This window comes from Buteo buteo, chromosome 9 (genome assembly GCF_964188355.1).
Source record: "Buteo buteo chromosome 9, bButBut1.hap1.1, whole genome shotgun sequence".
Lineage (NCBI taxonomy): Eukaryota > Metazoa > Chordata > Aves > Accipitriformes > Accipitridae > Buteo > Buteo buteo.
In genome coordinates, this window is record NC_134179.1 from 33491914 (window position 1) to 33511586 (window position 19673).

At 40.3% G+C, this 19673-nt stretch overlaps 1 protein-coding gene across 2 annotated transcripts in view; it reads right to left on the reverse strand.

The window, feature by feature from the left end:
* The window catches only part of UST (uronyl 2-sulfotransferase), a 174062-nt gene that overhangs the window by 35967 nt on the left and 118422 nt on the right, over positions 1-19673 (reverse strand). For both annotated transcript variants that reach the window (XM_075036013.1, XM_075036014.1), the window contains exons 6-7: positions 5071-5168; positions 2724-2881 (exon numbers count right to left, since the gene is read on the reverse strand). In XM_075036013.1, coding sequence (XP_074892114.1) covers positions 2724-2881; positions 5071-5168 — 256 coding nt within the window. The remainder of the gene's footprint in view (positions 1-2723; positions 2882-5070; positions 5169-19673) is intronic.

Consider the following 19673-nt stretch of genomic DNA (forward strand, 5'->3'; position numbering starts at 1 on the left):
TATCTGTGTCATTACATATACAGACACCCGCACTCACATTTCTGTCCTCTCTGATGTAAACCTTCCACTATCTACCTGATCAATAGAGCCACAGTTTTACTGATCTTCTGCTTCAGAACAATAGCAGCAAAGTATTTTTGAAGGTAAAAAGGCTACAGGCTTTGTATTCTAGCTAGGAGGAGGACACTGAGCAAGAGTTCCTCAAAAAATGTTGTTATATGCTGTCTCAGACGAGAAATTTTACTACAGATACAGAAGAAACAAAGAAACTTGAATACAGCTTGCATGGTTAAAAGAAACAGAGATCAGACAAAGTTTCCAGATTTCCTGATTTCTATTAGCATCAAGCTATACTGAAGCTCCTGAAAATAACAAGTGTGCTTGGATGGGAGCTATAGTGATTTGGTGCCCACCCAAAGCACCTGTAACGAGGGAGGAGCATCCCAACTTTGGGAAGAATAAGTGGTTTAACGTGGAATTCCCACAAATGTATCTTAAATGCACATGTGATTTTTTCGGTTTGATAACATCCAGCAGTTTGCTTCTTACAGCAAGAGGTAGGTGCTTTTAATTTCGTTTAGATTATGATGTTAGCGGGACAGCAATCACCAGCTTCCTACTCTGCTTTCTAATCTATGTAATCCACTAAAGCAACACTGGATGGAAATTGCCTGCCTTCAGTTACTTTCTGCTTCAAAGCAGCTCTACAAATCCAGTTTTTGAATTGTGTCTAATCCAGAACCGCTTACTGCAGTGGTCTCTGGCGCAGAGATTCACTGATGTGGAAGTGAATCACCTTTCTGTACACGGTCCTTCACTGTGTTTTTCTCATCTCAATATATTCAACTGATAAAAGATAAGTTCTGGAAAAGCTTTACTTTCTTTATACAAAAAGAAGACAGACTGCGATAAGAGTATCACAGGTGGGGCAGCAGGTCAGCAGACAAAACTGTAAAGTGTACAGATTTAATCTGCAAGCGTTAGTTGCAACAAAAGTTCAGTTTTGGCCCAAAGTATCTGCTGCTTTGTGGGATCACCACACAGCTGGGCAGAGTAACAACTCTTCTTCCCAGCATTTCATGATGCAACAGCAGAGGGTGTTGCAGATCAGGTCTAAGGTGCCCTGAGGAGAACGATGTAGGATTTCTTACACAGCACTTGAATTTTCTTTGTTTTTTTTCCTTTCTGGCTGAGTCTGTTTATTAGTTTGTAAGCATTAGCACCAACTCAGAAATAACCTGAAAAAATTATGATTGGAAAAAAACCCCAAACATATGCATGCATGAAAGGAGGAGGAGAGAGTTAACACAAGGAAACTGTTTCCTTTCTATTCTTCCTTGTCAATAAGTGAATTGGAAAAATGAAACAAAAGTTTAATCCTCATGGGGAATACTGAAGGAAAGAGGTGAATCTTCAGATATGACACAAGACCAGTCTTACACATGAAATCCTAGAGGAAATCACTGTCCTGAAATAGGGGATCAAATCTCCCCCAGATACTGGAATATACACAGAGAAGAGAAAGATTATCCAGCACTTAACAATTCTGGGAGATTGCTTATTTCACACCTGACTAATTCTAGGGCACCCCAATGAAAATTGAGACCCTCTGTGCTGTTTGTTAGCTTCCCCCATTGTAAGAGAAGTGAAAAATCTATGGTGCACAGAACAGCTGAGGAAGTGCTACTGATTCCCAAAGAAAAGTCTGCTCATTGCAAAGAGAGCATCCTTCTATTGATCCCCAGCCTCCCTCTTGTCTAACATCCCCATGGGAAAACCTTGGAGACTGAATTGTGCAAACATTTAGGAAGACCGCCACATACTACAAACATATGTCTTTTTATTTTTTAATTTACCAAGAGAAATAACTGATCCAAAATTGGGCCCTGCTCTCATGTCAATACCATACCACGCTCTCCTTATGTCTGTTATTGAGCAAATTAGCTCTATGGCTGGATATAGTACCACCACAAATTAACACTCATACCTTCTAAAGAGCTGCCTTAACTGCCTTATTGCAAGCAGGTAATGACCTACTGAAATCATGTTCAGAGGAGGAATGCCACTCTTTCCCTATAATATCTGTATCATCGCTAAATACAAAATTTTCAAAGATGCATCCTGCAAGCAGGGATTGGTGGACAGTCACCCATAATTCCTGGCTACTGACAGAAACCCGTCTCCCAAGCTTTTTTCCTTAGCATGCTTTGTACTTAAAGTGCTGTAAATACATGTTCTTATTTGTACTTTACCTAAACTCAGTTTAACTGAATGTTGATGTCACTTCAACTCTTAGTCAAGGCTGAGGGAAAATAAATATCCTGGTACCGGAGAATCTCCAAAGCATTCAGCTCCGCAAACCATTTCTTGAAGGTTTACTTAGGCAGATATTGATGACACCATTTTGAGAATATTTTGACAGTATTATTTGAGAGCTGAGTATGACAGAATTAAAAGAAGAAAAGGCCACTCCAGTGGTAAACGGGAAGCCTTCTGGCATGTGGCAAGACCACTGGAGCACCAAGTGCTTGCCCAGGAATGAAAACCACACAGTAACATTAAGAATAAAAGCAGAATAAGTAGCCTTCCCCATCAATCAAATCTGCTCCCCAAAAGGGAGATAAATCTCTTCATTGAATAAGCAAGACAACACGTACCTTTCAGCAGCCATGCAGATTTTGCCAAAGTTTCTGTAAGAATAGCTTTTTAATGAAAAAAGTTACCTGGGTTTTTGTAGATGCTAAGCACATCCTTGAAATAATGAGGTAAGAATCTTTCTAATAAAAGCAGCACATCCTCCAACTCCTCCAGAATGCCCACAAGCAGAAAATTTTCATTAACGTTCAGCTTTGCTCTTTCAAGGGCCCATTCACCAGGCTCCCTGTATGACATTAATGGAGGGAGAGAGAGAGGGAGGAGAGAAAAAAAAAAGTTTAAAGATGCATTTACTTCAGAAATTCAAGCCAAGAACACAACTGAATCTAACAATATTCAGTGCTGTACTTCTAACAGAATATACCACCCCCCCCAAACCCGACTGGCTTACTGAGCTTTTCCGCACAACATCTAGAATTGGTTTGGCATGTAAAAACAAGATCACATTAAAAGGAAGTGAATCACTGCGTGGAAGTACTCCGTTCTGAAGATGTCTTTCACCAAGTTATTTATAAGCTCAAACTCGTGAACTTCTGTATTTTGACTTGGAAGCCATGACCTGTCTCACAGGAGGAACGACTTCCTTGGGTGATGAAGGGTGCTAAGAGGTGGCGGTGCCCTTGACCTACCTCAGGAGAACTGCTGCGAGCAATCATTGCCTGCTGTGACCCAGCGAATACCACACAGGAGGCTACCAGGCTGTTTCCCACCTTGTCCTTCATTTTAACTTTTGCCAAAGTCTCCATGAGCTTCCCCTTCCCTGCCATCACCCCTGACTGCCCTGCGGCTCTGCTACAGGACTTGCATTTGTTTGCTCTGACTGACACTGGTTCTGAAGATCAGTTTAGGGTTACTCTATCTTTTCCCCCAGTGGAAGAAGCTGGCAGGAAACCAGTGCACCTTTATGCTTCTCTCATAGTTTCTTAGAAGCACAATTTAGTTAGACAAGCATATGAATACTAAATCCCTTAGACTAACTCATGTTAATTATGTCCTGGGAGCAGCAGTCAGCATTCATATTGATAGGGGATATAATGCCAGTGCCTCAAACTAAAGGAAATCAGCTTTTTCACAGGCTCCAGCTGGTATGATGAACATCCAAGTCACACATGCTACCTGAGAGTGGCTAGAGATCACACCTCTTCCCTAACTCCATTGGGCTGTTGCAAACTCTATGCAACAGGGAATTCAACAACATTTGTCAGAAGCTCTTTTGGTGATGTGGAAAAACTTACTGCTTTACACACCTACTAAAGCAGACTTGGAGCACGTTTTTCATTCTCTTCCACTTTCTGTGCAGTGATCCATTTTCTGGAAGAGCAAAGTGTCCTAACAAATACTACGAACCTCCTTGCAGCTCCTTGTGTGACTTGGAATTAGCTGAAGGAAGTGCAAGGGCATGATAGGAGACAGATCTATAACAAGCTACAAAACACTAATTCAACATACTGCTTGGGAACCTTGCAGAGGTATGTTGTGGAAGTATTCAGGTATGTGAGTGTTGTTAATGGGATTACTCATGCACACAAGTTCAATGTGCAACCATAAGCATTTGCAAATGAGGCCAAAATACATTAAGAAAAAAATGTGTAATGAAAATGAAGTCATGAATCTGTTTTGCTTCTTAATCATAACTTCACTTAAGTCAAAAAACTAAAGCAGGATTTTACAGCAAAGATACTTAGAGATGTAAGAAGGAAGACACTTTCAGTTGTTATTACTGCTACAAAAAAGTATGGCTGTAGAAAGAAATTTTTGAAAACATGTGCAGTTGTTCCACTATGGAGAAGCAGTAACAATAAATAAATAGAATACCTTGAAGTTGAACAAATCTAGTAAAGAACATGCTGTGACCAACAATACAAAAGTATTTGAAAACAAGAAGGTATTTAAAATTATTCACATATGTACGAGAATGGTGTAAATAGACACATTTAAAATGAGCTAGCTCAATTACAGAGTAGGAGGCTGCACTTTACATAGTTCTAAGCATGATTACTATTTCTTACATGGACACAGAAACCTGGAATTCCTCATGTATAGACCTGATATGAGCATCTGAGCAGAGCTAAAACACATATTACAAAATTACAGTGAGGTAAAACGAGTAACAAGCACATATGGTCACTGCAATTCTCACCTTGCCAACCCAGAAAAGAAAAAAAAAATCCACGTAAACACATCCAGATTTGAGGAATTATTCACATATTAAATCAAGAAAAAAGAATAGTACTACATTTGCCTTACCCTCCTTATTCCAAACTATATGCAGGCAGTTACCACATACAGTGCTACACTTGTACTTACACTTTTCTCTTGTACTTCAAACAACTGCTGCCTCTTTATTACCAGTTTCTGACAAATTGTTGGCAATAGCTATTGCTGAACAAATTGGGATACCTTGTATATATTTACCTGCATCTTGGATGCTGTCCACAGAAATATGGTATGATGTAAAATAACCTGGGGTTGGAACATTCAGGGTAGTTTTCAAGGATACATACATTAATGTCCTGTGGGGGAGGGAGGAAAGAAAAAAAAAAAAAGGAGGTTTAATAATGCATTTTCCTTTCTCTATTAACAAGATTTTCTTTATCTCATACTTTATACAGTCATCTCAGAGACAAATATCATTAAAAAGTTTTTTTTGGGGAAGCCATTTTGTCCTAGCATGCAAAAAACATTTTTTTTTTTTCCTTGCTGCAAATAACACAATTCTTATATTGAGATTACTGCATGATTCAAAGCGGGACACGTGGATCAACTTGCATACTGAGTTACATTTAAAATATTCAGGAGATTATTTTCAGACTCTTCTTTCTTCTAAATACACCCTGGGGGAAACCTGAAGTAGCCAGAATAAATCAAATTGAGACAACAATTATTTTCTTTATTTTTTTTTTATCCTGCTTCATTCAATGACTGGAATGAACAAACATAAGCTGTAACTCGCACAGCTTACTCTTGATATAAAAACATACATCACTTTTGATTACAATTCTGTACATTCCTCAGATGTTCAGAATTGAGCCTGTTGTGTAAACTCCCACTGAGAAAAGGGCTTATTAGAAAGTATTTATCATTTTCCTGATTTGTCATTCATCTAATTAGGAGCTATTTATCATTTTTCAAAGACTAGGCATAGCTACTGAACCCTGAGGAACTATATTCCATTTCTAGCTTTACTCTAGCACAATAATAAATGTACCTGCAAGTGGGATTGAATTCCACTATCCTTATCTAGTCTAACAGACCCTTACTCTGCAAGCAGACCCACTGACTCTGAAGAGATATACAGGGCAAAAAAAAAACACCCAATGCAAGACAACATAAGCAAAGATGAAAGGATCTCATCTTTGCAAAGCAATCTTCATTCTTATTTAAAGACGTGTGCTTTTATAATGCAATAGGCTTGATGCGCACCAATATAAAATCAATGACTAATCAAATCCATACTTCATCAAGCAAATAAAATGCAACAGAGAACACTTCAGCGGGCAACGTGCCCCTGGCAAGACAGAAGTGCTCAGCAGCGGGGGAGACATGGAGAGCATCCCCTGCTCTCCTGGGGCCGCGTGGGGTACCGGCCTCCAGCCGCAGCATCCGCTTCTGAGACCTCGGTGCAGAAAAGCTCTTCCCACAAGTGTCACATGTGGGTCCATAAGCCTTTTCAAGTACATTCCTGTTGCCTCGTCTGTCTTACACTTATGTGATTCAGATTTTATAAGCACATCAGAAGATCCTGGGCTGGGAAGTAAATCACACGGTGAGGAACCATCAAAGAAAACAACATAAAAATTGCCAATTGGGATACAAAGAGGCCATGTCCCCTGCTCCCCCACGTATTCAAGCATACTGAGAAGGGCTTGCCTTAAATACATTCCAGAAGATTTATGGTCAAGACCTGAATTTTGACATTCAAGCTTCTGAGCTGAAGCTAACCAGCTCCCCATTCTCAATGCTATGAATATTACTAAGAAATCTACTGGTGGGACAGTAAGGTGGCACAGGCAATGTGTCCCTCCTATCACCCCAATAGGGGTTTTTTAACATGAATTAAAAATTGCACTTCTTTAGGGGTTTATTGTACTTTTACTATAGACACCACCGGAGATGTTTTCAGGGATATGTATTTTTGGTTTCTGTAAGAACCTGCAGAGACCTGCAATGAATTCATAAATTGCTTGGATTTTAAAAAATCTGAAATATGGTCCTGGCAATACTTTAAATTACATCTAAGCCAGCTTGCACTTGATTGATGGACTAATTGAAAGGCAGAAACACCTACGTAAGATTTAAAAACAATTAGTAACACCCAACCAAGAACCATTCCTCTTTTCTTACTCCCATACAAAGATGAACAGACATTACCTCACAACAAAGAAACTTACAGTTTCTTTGCAAGAATAATGAATACAGTGAGTCAGAAAATATTCCCTGAGATAAGTAAGTATCAATACCCAACACAGAAGTGTAACAGGGACCTTCTTGTAATTTTGAAAACAATATTTGATTAATATGGTCTGAGAAACATCCATACAATAAAAGCAATGTAAATTCACGTGGAAAATCCTGCAGCTTTAACAAGCGATCAGCTTATATTTAGTCAAAAATAGATTTTTAGTATTCCTTTTTAGGGTAGACTGTTGTAGGATCACTGAAACAACTGGGGCAGCACTAGTCTAAACTATTGAGTGGCAATTCCGTTCGAATTTGATTTATGGAAGGAATGCCGAAGGGTGAGAGGGAAAAATCTTCCCCCTCCTTGCTGATGCACTCAAGGTTTAAGATAAAAGCCAGGTATGCTTTCATACAAACCTACAATTTTTCACCACATAAGGGCACACATTTCACATTCTGGACTTCAGAAGCACCACGTTTTCTCCACAGTAAAAGCACTGCCCCTTTCCAGTCTCCGTTTACCACCACCGCTGTGATTTCTATTACAGCTGCTGGAGGGTCCTGATGCATTTGCAGCACCTGCTTGCCTTTCTTATTTTACCATATTCATAATCCTGTGAAATAAATCACCAGCCACCATCCATCCCCTCAGAGAAGATTTTACTTGATGATAATTATGCAGCTCCATGAGATGTGAAATCAGTTTTTAACCAAGAAGTGGGGCGAAAGAAAGGTTGGCCTGAGGTGTGCTAGTCATTACAAGACTTAAACACACCTACAGGTAGCTGCTCTCTGGTTGCTAGCAGGACTTACAGGAATTTCTGGTTTTTTTCTGAGCACGGAAAGCTAAGGTGAAGTGACATTATTCTAGGTGGTGTTATTCTGTTATCCTAAGCAACATTAATGCCACATTTCCCAGTAAGAGCATGTTTTCCCAGCAGGACACAGATCTTTCAGGGCAGAAAGGTTTTTATGCGAGACAAAAAATTGCAAGGTGACAGATGACAGCCTTGCTTATTTAAATCACTGGAGTGATCTATGCTGGAGTGTAAAAAAAATTATATTCTAACACAGCCAGGAAAGATACAGAAAGAAACACACACAGCTACTTTGATCATACCCCTCCACAATAAAGAAAGAGGAATTTTATGTTATTCCTCAGCTGCTGGCTATGATCCACACTGCTCACGTCCCGCTGGGCTTCTGTCTCCAGCAGGGCAGAGGGACACCCGGGAACCGGCCCTGGGGCTGCAAGTAACAACAGAAACCATCTTTCTTTTTAATAGTACTATATTTTTCTGTTGCTGTTAACAATTTTGGCTGAAATGGTAAATTGGTAATGTCTACTATCTTCTTGTGTAAAATTGTCTTTCACATAAAAAACACAATGTGCCCTAATCTATTAATCTGTCAACGAGCCAGACTACTGATCTATCAGAAATACATCAAAGGTGTGTTATGAATATATTTTTTTAAAGTTAATAACAAACTGTTTCACTTGCCATAGTGAGTTCATACATATCATAAGAGGCAATTGGCACTTGATTAAAAAAAATTCATGGATATGAAATTCCTTTGGGAATTTTAATGCTATCACAAAAAGAGTGAACTTTAAAGTATTTTTTGTAGAAGAATAAACAATTTACTTAAGTTAATGTCTTTAACTCATGGCAAATACTGTACCATATACAAAAAGATGTGACCTTAGATTTGAGAGCTTGATTTTTTTCCCCCCTCCTAATATAAAATCTTAAGAGTACTGGGGGAATTAACAACTTTTTTGTCCAGTAGAAGGAACACCTAAGTTTTTTAAAAGAAGAGATAACTCTTGGGCTTCAAAGCATTCCCTTTTTCTTAATCCTCAACAGAAACACCAGATTCTGCCACGGATGTACGGCAATTCTTAGTATCCCTAACAATTTAAAATGAGGAATCATAACTCAAACACATACATGCCTTGCAAATATTTTTTCCATTAATCATCCATTAATCTATGGGAAGCCATAAAAATGGCCTTTCTCTCACAATCAAAATGAAAAATACAACATGTTGTCTTTCCATGCCCTGCCCTTGTGGGATACTGCAACTTCTGTGAAATCAGGAGACCCTGCTTACAGCCCAGCCATGGTGCGTGCTCCTTCCTTAAGTCTGAAGTTTGCAGATGTGAAGTTGAAGGGTGTCATGAAGGCTACAGAGGAAGTAGTGACCTAAATAAATATCTTTCAAATTTCCATAAAATGAAATAAGATAAAACGATGTGGAAAAAACAGTGAGTGAGCCCAGTCTGTGGTGACTTTTGCTGTTTATAAGGCTGTTCTTCATATGCTGCTATGGTCAGCGGCCCAGTCTAGTCCTCACTGTCACCAGCCAAGGAAAATTATTCTGCTCTGCTGAGAGCCCCCAAGAATCCTCTCGAGGCTTGTAATATGTTTTCTCACATATTTGCTCTGTGTTTGCAAGGAGGTCAAACTGACCGTTACATCCTGAGGACAGCATTGCATCATACGAACTAAATACAACTACACTGGGGAAAAAAAAAAAAACCAAAACGCTGCTTTCTCTGACCCCACTAGGGAGCTCTGGGTGGCCACAGAGAGATGGGAAAGAAAATGTAAACATGACAGCTCAGAAAAGGGCTCACAAGCATAAATATGACATGAAAGAAGGAAAAGCACAACTTTCTACTTTGTAAGGCTCCAGAAAGACATTGAAAAGTCAAAGTACAGTTGGCATGAAGGCTTTCAAATATAAATGTACCATGACTTACTAAATCTCATTTAGAAGCACTAATTATTTACATATTTTTATGGAAAATAAACTATAATGCAATGCATTTTAAAGCCTAATTAGAGAGGTTTTTACTTAATCAGGTGACATTTAATGTTTCTATTCATCTCAACCAAGTATTTGGGTAACTAGAGCCACACAGCAGCAAGATGACCTCTTTCTTTCAAATTCTGGTGGCATTTACTACTTCTTCGTGCACCTATGCTAACGGCACCGGCAGCAGATTGCTGTGGGGTGGGTGGGTGCTGGGCATCACTTCCCAAACCAGCACTGGACAACACAGCCAAAGCTAAGCGTTTCCCAGCCCATGCTATTGTGGTACCGAGCCCCTCCAAGGAGGGCTGCCAGGCAGGGTGGATTGGGCCAACCTGGGTGGGTGATGGTCCTCTGGAGATGACAGCGAGCTGGACAAGTCTATTGGGACACCAGTGGCAGGCTGCACAGCGAGCAGTGGGCACTCTGGGGAGAAGCTCCATGAGATGGCAGAGCTGATCTAGCTAACTGAAACATGGGTTTCTGTCCCCAAACAACCCCTGCACCAGCTGTGATTGCCCCTTCACTCCTGTGCAGGCTCCGCCAGCTCAAAAAACCAACAGAAACCCTTTTCTTTCCCTCGGTTGCCTTCTCATCTTCTACCAGAAGAGTGAACAATGCGGGGCTTGCTCATGGAAATGCCGCAATGCCACCGCTGCTGTGCTCCAGCTGTGCAGGGCAGGTCCCCCTCAGGGTGACAAAGGCGATATTTAATGACTTCAGTTGCCACATTTGTTTCTTTTAGTCATTTTGCCGACGTGGTCATTGCAACAACTGGGAAACAGTCACTAGAGCGCGCGGCCATTTCACCCCGGCACCGACTGTCCCCCTATGCCCAAACGCTGCTGCTGCCGCAAGAGCCACCCACGCTCCCAGCATCATCTCCTGTGGCACTGTGAAATCCACGGGTGCCAGGGACTTCTCTATTTTTAGCTACCTGGCAGATCTGGTGTAGTTACTGGTGAGACAGCAGAGGCAGGACTCGCGTTTCGTCCTGAAGAGGATCTCAACTGCTGCGAAAGAGACGACCACAGCTATGAGAGACATGCAGTAAAGGCTAATCCTCTGGTGGGTCCATGCAACAGGTTTAGGTCTGCCCTGTGAAGACAGATGCTACAGCAGACTGGAGCACGGAACAGGGAAGTGCCTGGGGCACCAAAGAGCTTGGGCTGTGCTCCCCAAAGATAACCCCTTCTAGCTGGCTTTAACCACTGCTTTCCTGCTTAAAGGTCAAGAGGTATCTTGCTTCACCTTCGACAAATAGTACGTTTGAAAGCTGAGCTAAGGTTTGCATTTTAAAACTAGTTTTCCGTCACAGATAACATTCCTTTCAACTCTTTCTCACTTGGTATGTCTGTTTTTGAAGAGATACACTTCTGAAGGCTTTTGTACAGCTCTTCAAAGGCTGCACAGACATTTCACACCTTTGCAGGTATTCAAGTTCCTTTCCTCCACAAAATTGTCAGGAGTTGAAATGTGCTTTAAAAAAAAAAAAATCCTTGATCTCTAATTCCCAGAAAACCCTCATTACCATTTCTTCAATAAAATGCTCTTTGCCTTCAGCTAAAGCATGTATTTGATAAAAAGCAGCAGCAAAAGCAACTGGAGAATGAAGAGAAGAAAAGAGCCCTCTTATCACCCATACTTCTGTAAGGCCCAGTGCACTACTAGAGAAGGAGACAGCGTAACAGCCTACGCAGGAGACCAGAAGAATATCCTTTAGAAAGTTTCAGGGACTCCTAGCAGCAGCGTGTTGGATGAGCAAAATCACCCCGTAGAGCCAGCTCATTTGATTCAAGCTGCTGTCTTCCAGCTTTCTTATTTAAAGAAGCTGTCCTGTAAAACAAAGCAATGTGCTCTTATAAATGCATTGGGGTTTTTTGCCCCCGAATAATTTTTTGCTTCATATTATCTGGAAACAGACTCTCTTCCCTTCTCTTTAGATGCTTTGTACAACCACATCTTCTGTCAGCACATTATTAGTCAGCCACTCGCTTTGACACACGGGGGTGTTTACCTACAAGTTCCGATAAAGTCTCTCTCTTGCAGATGACTGGCTTTCCTGCGGGCGAACGCAAGTCCCAGGGACTGAGGAGCAGTGGCAGCACGCTGTCAGTAGCCAAGGGCTACAAAGGCCAACCCAGCATCTTGCAGAAAGCCCCCAGGGAGTCCCCAAGGAAGCAATGAGAACAACTGGGAGGATTGGATCCTGCTATGTTTTCCTGATTGTTCACTGGGCTATTTTTGAAAAGACTCTTACGAAAAGTTAACACATACACAGTTGTCCTGGGGAAACAACAGATACCTACGGACAGAGGCAACTCTCGAGTGCCCATACGTCAGCTCTTCTCCGTATCAGCCATCTAGCTAGGCTACTGCAAGCCAAAGGGCTCCAAAGACATTTTGCTCCCTCTCTGAGAGCAAGCTCCCTCTCTGGCATTGCTGGTCTGGGTAGCAAGTCACACCAATATGTTGGCTTGAAGTCAGTCAACCATGTATACAAGAAAAAAATATATTAAAAATGTGGGGAATATAAAGGTCTCTGCTTTGAAAAATCTTTCTTAAAAGAAAAATGCACTTTAGAAACTTGAAAAAAACCCTAGTTCTCCAATGTTTAACCTAAATAAAATGAAAGGAAAAGAATAATTTTTGTTCATTCTCTAGCATGGCACTCTCTCTCATGAGCAGGACTGCTACACTGACCTCTTACGAGTCTGCAGCTCAGAGATGTGATGGATGGAGAGGACAGGCTAGAGAGTTCTCCTTCCCTCCAGGCAGGGGTAAGTCCACCAGCCATCTTGAGAAATAGTGGAGGGAGCTGCCTACAGGTGCTTAGTTGACTTGAGAAAATAAAATTTAAAAGTATTTCTGGTGCTTGTGATAAAACATTGGAAAGCCCGGAAATATATGGGTTTTTTTCAATTTCATCTCCAGGGAATGAGTTTTCATCAATTAACCTGTTTAGATCGAAACTGAACTTACCTCTGTACCCAAAACAGCATCCAAACTTAAAGGTTGGAGTAGATGTGACTGCTGTTCTCACAGACAAAAATGGCTTTAATCTAAACACATATGGTCACCTCCTTGCTGCCCTGTTTCTTTGGGGTGTGCAAAGCACACCACCACACTGCACCACCGAGTAGCAGCAATGCCATAAATCCCCATAGCTTTCCGCTAAGCTTTCTTCACCTATGGTTACAAGGACAGCTTACAGACTTATACTAAATATTTCTACTTCACACGCTCCAGGGTAGCACATTAATGCTGCATTTGAGAGAGGGGATGGGAAGCTTACAACACCCTTGGCAACTATGGATGACCTGAGATCAACCCTAAATATCAGTAGAGAGAGTATAATAAGGAATATATATTATCTTCTATTGCTCTCCTCAAATACTTTCCCTGATTAACTGCATCAGTAGCCTAGACTTTTATACTTGCAAGTTAATGAAACTTCATTTTGTTTCATAGTATGAGATATTTTTTCTATAATTAAAAAAGCCCGTACTGTAAGAGTACGATTATTCAAGAGAAAATTCTATTAAGAAGATCTGGAGAAAAAGATAAAAAAGTATTTTCAAATTGTTAGGATACGAAGGCTGGTTCAGTTAAGTCTTCCTTTAATTGTGCTTTAATGAGGAAACTTGACTGTTTAAAGCTAGGTTAGGGTAGCCTATGGCTTGCTTAGATTCAGTTTGTGCTGTCCTGACATCAGCACAGATTTCCTTGGTTTTGGGTTTTTTTTTTGGTGGAGGATAATTCTGGGTTATTTTTTGAATTGACTTTCCACTTTTTTCTGGCAAAATACGTGTTTTTCATTTTTTCCCCCAGAGCACATAAGCAAATAGCCTGCCAAGATTAATTCCCACTTTTTTATTTTTGACGGACTCTTTTGGCTGGGCTAATTTGCCTGGCTTTTCTGCCAACAATGTATTCAGCTCTTCTTCCTGGCATCTTAGCAAGTGAAGCAGCGGCTAACAAAACAGTGTCTTCTGCTAACCGTCGACATTTTCATTTAGTGCAGGCATAAATTGTTCATTCATATAGAAACTTTTGCTGGCATTAACATAGCAGAGGTGATGAACTATGCCCACAATGCTACTATTTAGATGTGACAAACATTAAGCACATTTGCAGATCCCAATTTTCATAATGATGTACCACATCAAAGAAATAGGTAGGTGGATATATTTCTCTCTGTTATCAGAAATCATATTAGACCAGCTTTACCAATTAGAACACAAACACTTCATAGTTGTAAGTAGGCACCTTCTCCTATCTTTCTTTACCATCACTTTTGTATTTTTCACCTCAAACCATCTTAGTATGGAAAATATATGAAAAAAAATAGAAAGAAATTATGCCAAAAAAAGGGAGAGTGCCTGCCAGCTGAAAGAAGTGTATAAGCATTAAATAACCATCCTGTTACAGAGGGCACAGATCCAGGGAAGACCAAAAATACAGACCATTATACTGCAATCAAGAATGAATCCCAGTGGCAACTAACAGCAGGGAGACAGTGCATCTGTTAATTCTGTTTACTAACACCTTTTCATAAAAGAGCCTGGAAAATTAGTCTGCTCGGTTGATGACCCTTAGTAAAGTCAATTAGGGATGGCATATATTCAATTCTGCAAACGCTGAGCAGGAAATACCCCCCACCTCAAGGATTTCTCAGCCCTCCGTAACGCAGTGCTGCTGTACCCTAGCTAACAGATGCCTGTGAGAAAAGCAGCGAGTCAACAGGTAACTTCCAGCAATTTATGCTCACAAAAGGTAGCTCTGGAGCACAGATAAAGTTATTCTCCGACAGATGACAGCCTCAGCCTGGAGCTGACGACGAGGCTGAGGTCAGCGGGCTGGAAGTGGCCAGAGATGCAGGTGGTGGGTGAGGGTTCTCCTGGCAGGGTGGTCTCACCATCCCTGGTGTACAGCACAGCCACGGCTGCTGCCCGTCCCGGCAAGAAAGGCTGCTACAGAAGACCCAGGGCATCAAGAAGCATTTTAGTCCATCCTTTGCTAAGGGAGTACCAAGCTTATCTAAACCTGGGTTGCCATTTGTCCAATCTGTTCATAAAAATATTCATATCCACTCTAATTCGTAGTAGTGCTTTACTGCTGCTATTGTCATAAAACCTTTACTAGTATCTGATATGAAAACACCTTAATGTAATTTAAGGAAACTCCTTTTTGTCTTAATCTTGGTTAACACAAGGAGTAACTGCAGGGCATCTTTTCATAGCGCATTTTTACTCATCTGAAGACTTACATTTCCCTACAGTAGTTGCTTTTTAAGACTGTCTTCTGGACTCTCTTCAATTTCTTAGAAGTCCTAAAGCAGAACAGTTTTTAACCTAGGCTTTTTCAGCTCCAAGAAAAGCAGAAAAGACCCTGCTGGTGCCTTATGTAAATTCTCATCTGAACAAGAGAGCGCCATGGAGGGAATTAAGAAATAATTTCATGTCCCTGGCTCTTGGAACCCAGCATCTTCCATTTGACTTGAAATGCTGGATCCCAGAAACTATTTCTGCTACACATTTTTTAAAAACCAAACTGGAGAAGATACAGAGGAAATAATCGTGTAACACTGCAGATCATCACCTCTCTAATACACCACTCTTAATGTTAAAAGCCTCGCTGTCCAGCCAAGCACATTATAATACTAAGACTCAGCGTGTCCTGTATTGAGAGCAAGTCCTGCTCACAACTGAGCAGTGATATGCATTACAGATCGCTCAGAATGGACAATCATGTCACAAAAAATACCATAGGAGATCTGGGATGCTTTCACATACAGAAAAGGTCCCTCTAGAGAGCACGTAAGTCAGGAAAAAAAAGCGTCTCAAACTGAAGTGACAGTCAAAGACACTTTAGGGAAAAATGGATAAAATGAACAGAAGACTGCCAGAACCAGCTAGTGTTAGATGGCTCTGGAATGAAGAACACAACCAGCAAGGGGAAGAATCATCATCAAAGAAAGCTGGGCCTCTCCAGCTTCCAACAGGTCTTTGATTCAGTCACTAAGGATGTGATAAATGCAGTCCTGTCTTCCTAAATTCTTATTGGGGGGGGGGGGGGGGAAATATTGGAGAGGCTGATAAAGGATAGGAAGCTAAGGACAGGAATAAAATGGCTAGTTTTCTTAGTCAAATGAGACACTGAGTAGGGTCGCACAGCATCTGTGCTGAGACATCTCTTGTGCATAACAAAGAAGGGTTAACAGTGTAGTAGCAAATTTTTCAGGGAATATTAATGAGAGCAGATAAGAAATGTGACCTCAAGAAGTTACAGAAGGACCCTATAATGCTGATAAGGCAAAAAAATGCTGGAAAAAATTCAGTGCTGGTAAATGCATCGGTCCTTGCAATAGCATATTCTGGATGACAAAGGTGTAACAGGGTTTAAAAAAAATAAATCCCAAAAGCGTAATAAAAAAAAGAAAATAAAAAAGATATATTCATAGAAGAAAGGTCTATTAAGGGCTACTAAACACAGATATGGCTCAGGAAACTGGTAAGCTGAAGAACATCAGAAGGCGAGAGGACACTGGAGGGGAAGCAACCCTTTAGCCTGTCCACAGCTTGTACTGTCTTCCCCACCATCTTGGGCTGGATGGTGCTCATGTCTCAAGAAGGGTTTGAGGCAGAAAGTTCACACCTTTACACATGACACAATGTCATCTGCAGAGATATCACAGGATTTCAATGTTTCAAAATATTGTTTCGTTGCTACAATACAGGAAAGCCTATTTTAATTACAAGACATTTCTGTAGTTCACATTTTTCTCATGTTTTCTTTCCCAGGTCAAACGTTCTCATTCCTTTAAAGCTTGACTGCATGCACAGAACTTATGCTCAGCAGATTTTAGCCCAAACCTCAAAACCGCATACAGTAACAGAAACACATTTAAGTTCTATGAATGCCACAACATCTTGAAGCTAGCAATACGCTTTTTAGTAGAGGTCCACAAAAAATAGTTTTACTAATACAAAAGTTTGAGAGACTTATTAAAACAAATATCAGTGTTCTGAATGTTAAACATGTCATCAGAAAGAAGCAATCCATGAATCAAAAGGAAATTTATTTCATTGGCAATGAGCATTAAATATTATTGCTCTCATATATCCCATCATGACAGAGGAAAAACAAACATGAGAGATCATTTCCTTTGCACGTTTTTTACAGAACTGCACGTGACAAGAATTAGGGAGGAAAATGCTTACTTTCTTCAATATAAATCCTCAAATAAAGGAGGGGAGAAGGGAAGATATGCCACAATAAAAAATTACTGCAAGCTTCACAAAAGCAGTATTTCTTTTAATTATTAAGCCTCTCTCATCTGCAGATGTAGCAAAAATTTCACTAAAGAAAATGAACACCAGCTAGCTGATGCACCTTAAAAGTTTTATTTCAACATACTGCTCAGTTATAGCTTAGACTATCTGCTTTTGTGAATTCCTGTGATACAATTCCTTTTCACTGATGCTAAAGGGAGAGGGACTGTGTCCAACAGCTTGTGATGTGCACCTGAAATAATCCAGTCACATCAAGTACACTGCCTAGCAGAAAAGAAAAAGAAACCTGCTGCTGACCTCTCCATTAAAAAAGAGAAAACATATGATGATCATCATACAGCACAGGTTATACATTTCTTTGGTTTTGCCCATTTTTTTAAGTTAGATGATAAATCTTAAAAGCACAATACTGACTTTTAAGACACAAATAACTGGCTTCCTCATAGCAGCAAGGTCTAAATGTCTTTTATGTCCCCTTGACCTACCACATTTGTGGTGGCACTTTACCACAAGCCTAGAAGTGCTAGAAGAGCTTCTAGCCTAAAAGAGCTAGAACTGAGAATTGTGTACTAATTCTGCTTTTTTATCAGCCTTCTGCCCAGCATCGACTGACTTTGAATCTCTCCCTTCATCTCTCAGGGCTGAAACGCAAAAGGAACTGCAGAGAAGAAAAAACACACTGCTACTGCATGTGGCTTCCCTGCTGCTGCAACTAGGGATGGATTCTGCTCTGCTGCCCCTGTCCAATTTCCTTAGTTATAGTCTTCCCCCTGCTGAAAAGCTCTAATGCTTTTCTGGAAAATTACTACTACTTTGCATCATCCATAGCACTGCCATTCTGAATAGCAGTCACAAAATGGAACAAACATATTGATTCCACTTTTCAGTTTGATAAGACTATCACTGTATAGACAACTCCAAGTATTTAAAAACTCCTAAAATTGCAAGGTTCAGAGGCATAATTAATGTTTCTATTTGCCTCTTTTTTATTTTTTGAACCCTGAGTCATGTGCTGAAGTTCTTTTCTACAACTATGCAAAACAAACGCATGATTCCCTCCCCCCACGGAAACCCAGAATCTCTCAATCCCCTCATCTCAGGTGCTACGGCATCAAAAAGATCAATTATAAAATCATAGAAGTTAATAACCTTGCTAGAAGGAGGGGAAAAGTGTAAAATCTGCTTTTTAATTTCCTGTTTATCAAAAACATCACCTCTTTGGATTACGTTCTGAAGAAATTTTTGTTTTTTTTTCCTTCAACCACTGATGAGCACTTTAGTTTTGGTTTTTCCTTTTAAAGAGAACAGAAAATTAATTTCTAAAAAAAATTATCTCATTTAGCAATCAATATTCACCATAGAAAGTTTCCTATTTGCCACTGGTTAGTGGATTTTTCCCCAAGAAAAAAGAAATTACTCTTGACAAGCTCAGTTATGAATAGTGGCTGGCTTTGCTTGGATCAGAGTTCATAGGAAAAAGTTGAGTTCAAGGTAACCTGACTAGACTGTGTTTCAATAATTCACTGAGCAGTAGGCAGCTTTGCTGAAACAACGGCAGTCCATTTTCCAGAGTCCAGAACAACAAATAAGCAGCTAAACACCCTTTGTTGAGGTTTTTTTGGTGTTTTGGTTTTGATTTTATGTAAAGCAACTATAGTTATAAGAGAGAGAAAAGCTTTGAAAATACTAGTCAACAAGAAAAAAAAAAGAAAAGAACGCTTAGAATAAAAATCAGAAAAAGTGAACACTGCTTTTACTTCAAAGGAGAATTTCCCTACCTTGTTCATGGGCAACGTATTTTCTCAACTGACACTGAAAGTCTACTGCTTATTCTGAAAGATGGAATTACTTTTTCATTCAAGACAGGCCCTCTCCATCCCCATGACAGCTCATGACCATACAATATCATCAGCCTACTGGTGAGGGATGCATGTATTTTTTAATAAGGTTATGCGACTTTAAAAAGTCATCTTAAAGGTGGTGGTGGTGGGAGGAGTGCATTTGAAACAGCTGATGTCTGTTTCTTGTTTTCTCTCATTTCTTCCTTTAAATAAGGTGGAATTTTAAGACAGACCAAAAAAAAAAAAAAAAAGAAAAGAGTTCCTGGCAGCAACACCCTTCCTCACTTGACCCACTGTAAGGAAACAATGGCCAAATGCCCCAAGCCCCAACTCAATGTCAACAAATACAGGCTTGCAATTTGTCACAGTCTGTTCCCTCACGTTTTCTTCTGGCAACATCATCTCACCAAGTTATGAAAAACTGGTTTTATTTCTTCTTTTGAATTCAAGTAAAATCCACCACAAAAAGCTGAAGGAATCAGGGTGTGCATAGCTTTCTGAAAGACTCCCTGTGACCATCAGTATCCCTCAGATGCTTGGGTTATTTCCACTGGGTTTCCATTTCATTAAGGTGCCAAGATGCTTTAGAGCATGTGGTTTGAATCTGTCCTCATCTCAGGGCACAGAAGCCACTAGTCTTCCCAAAGCTACTGTATGAAGC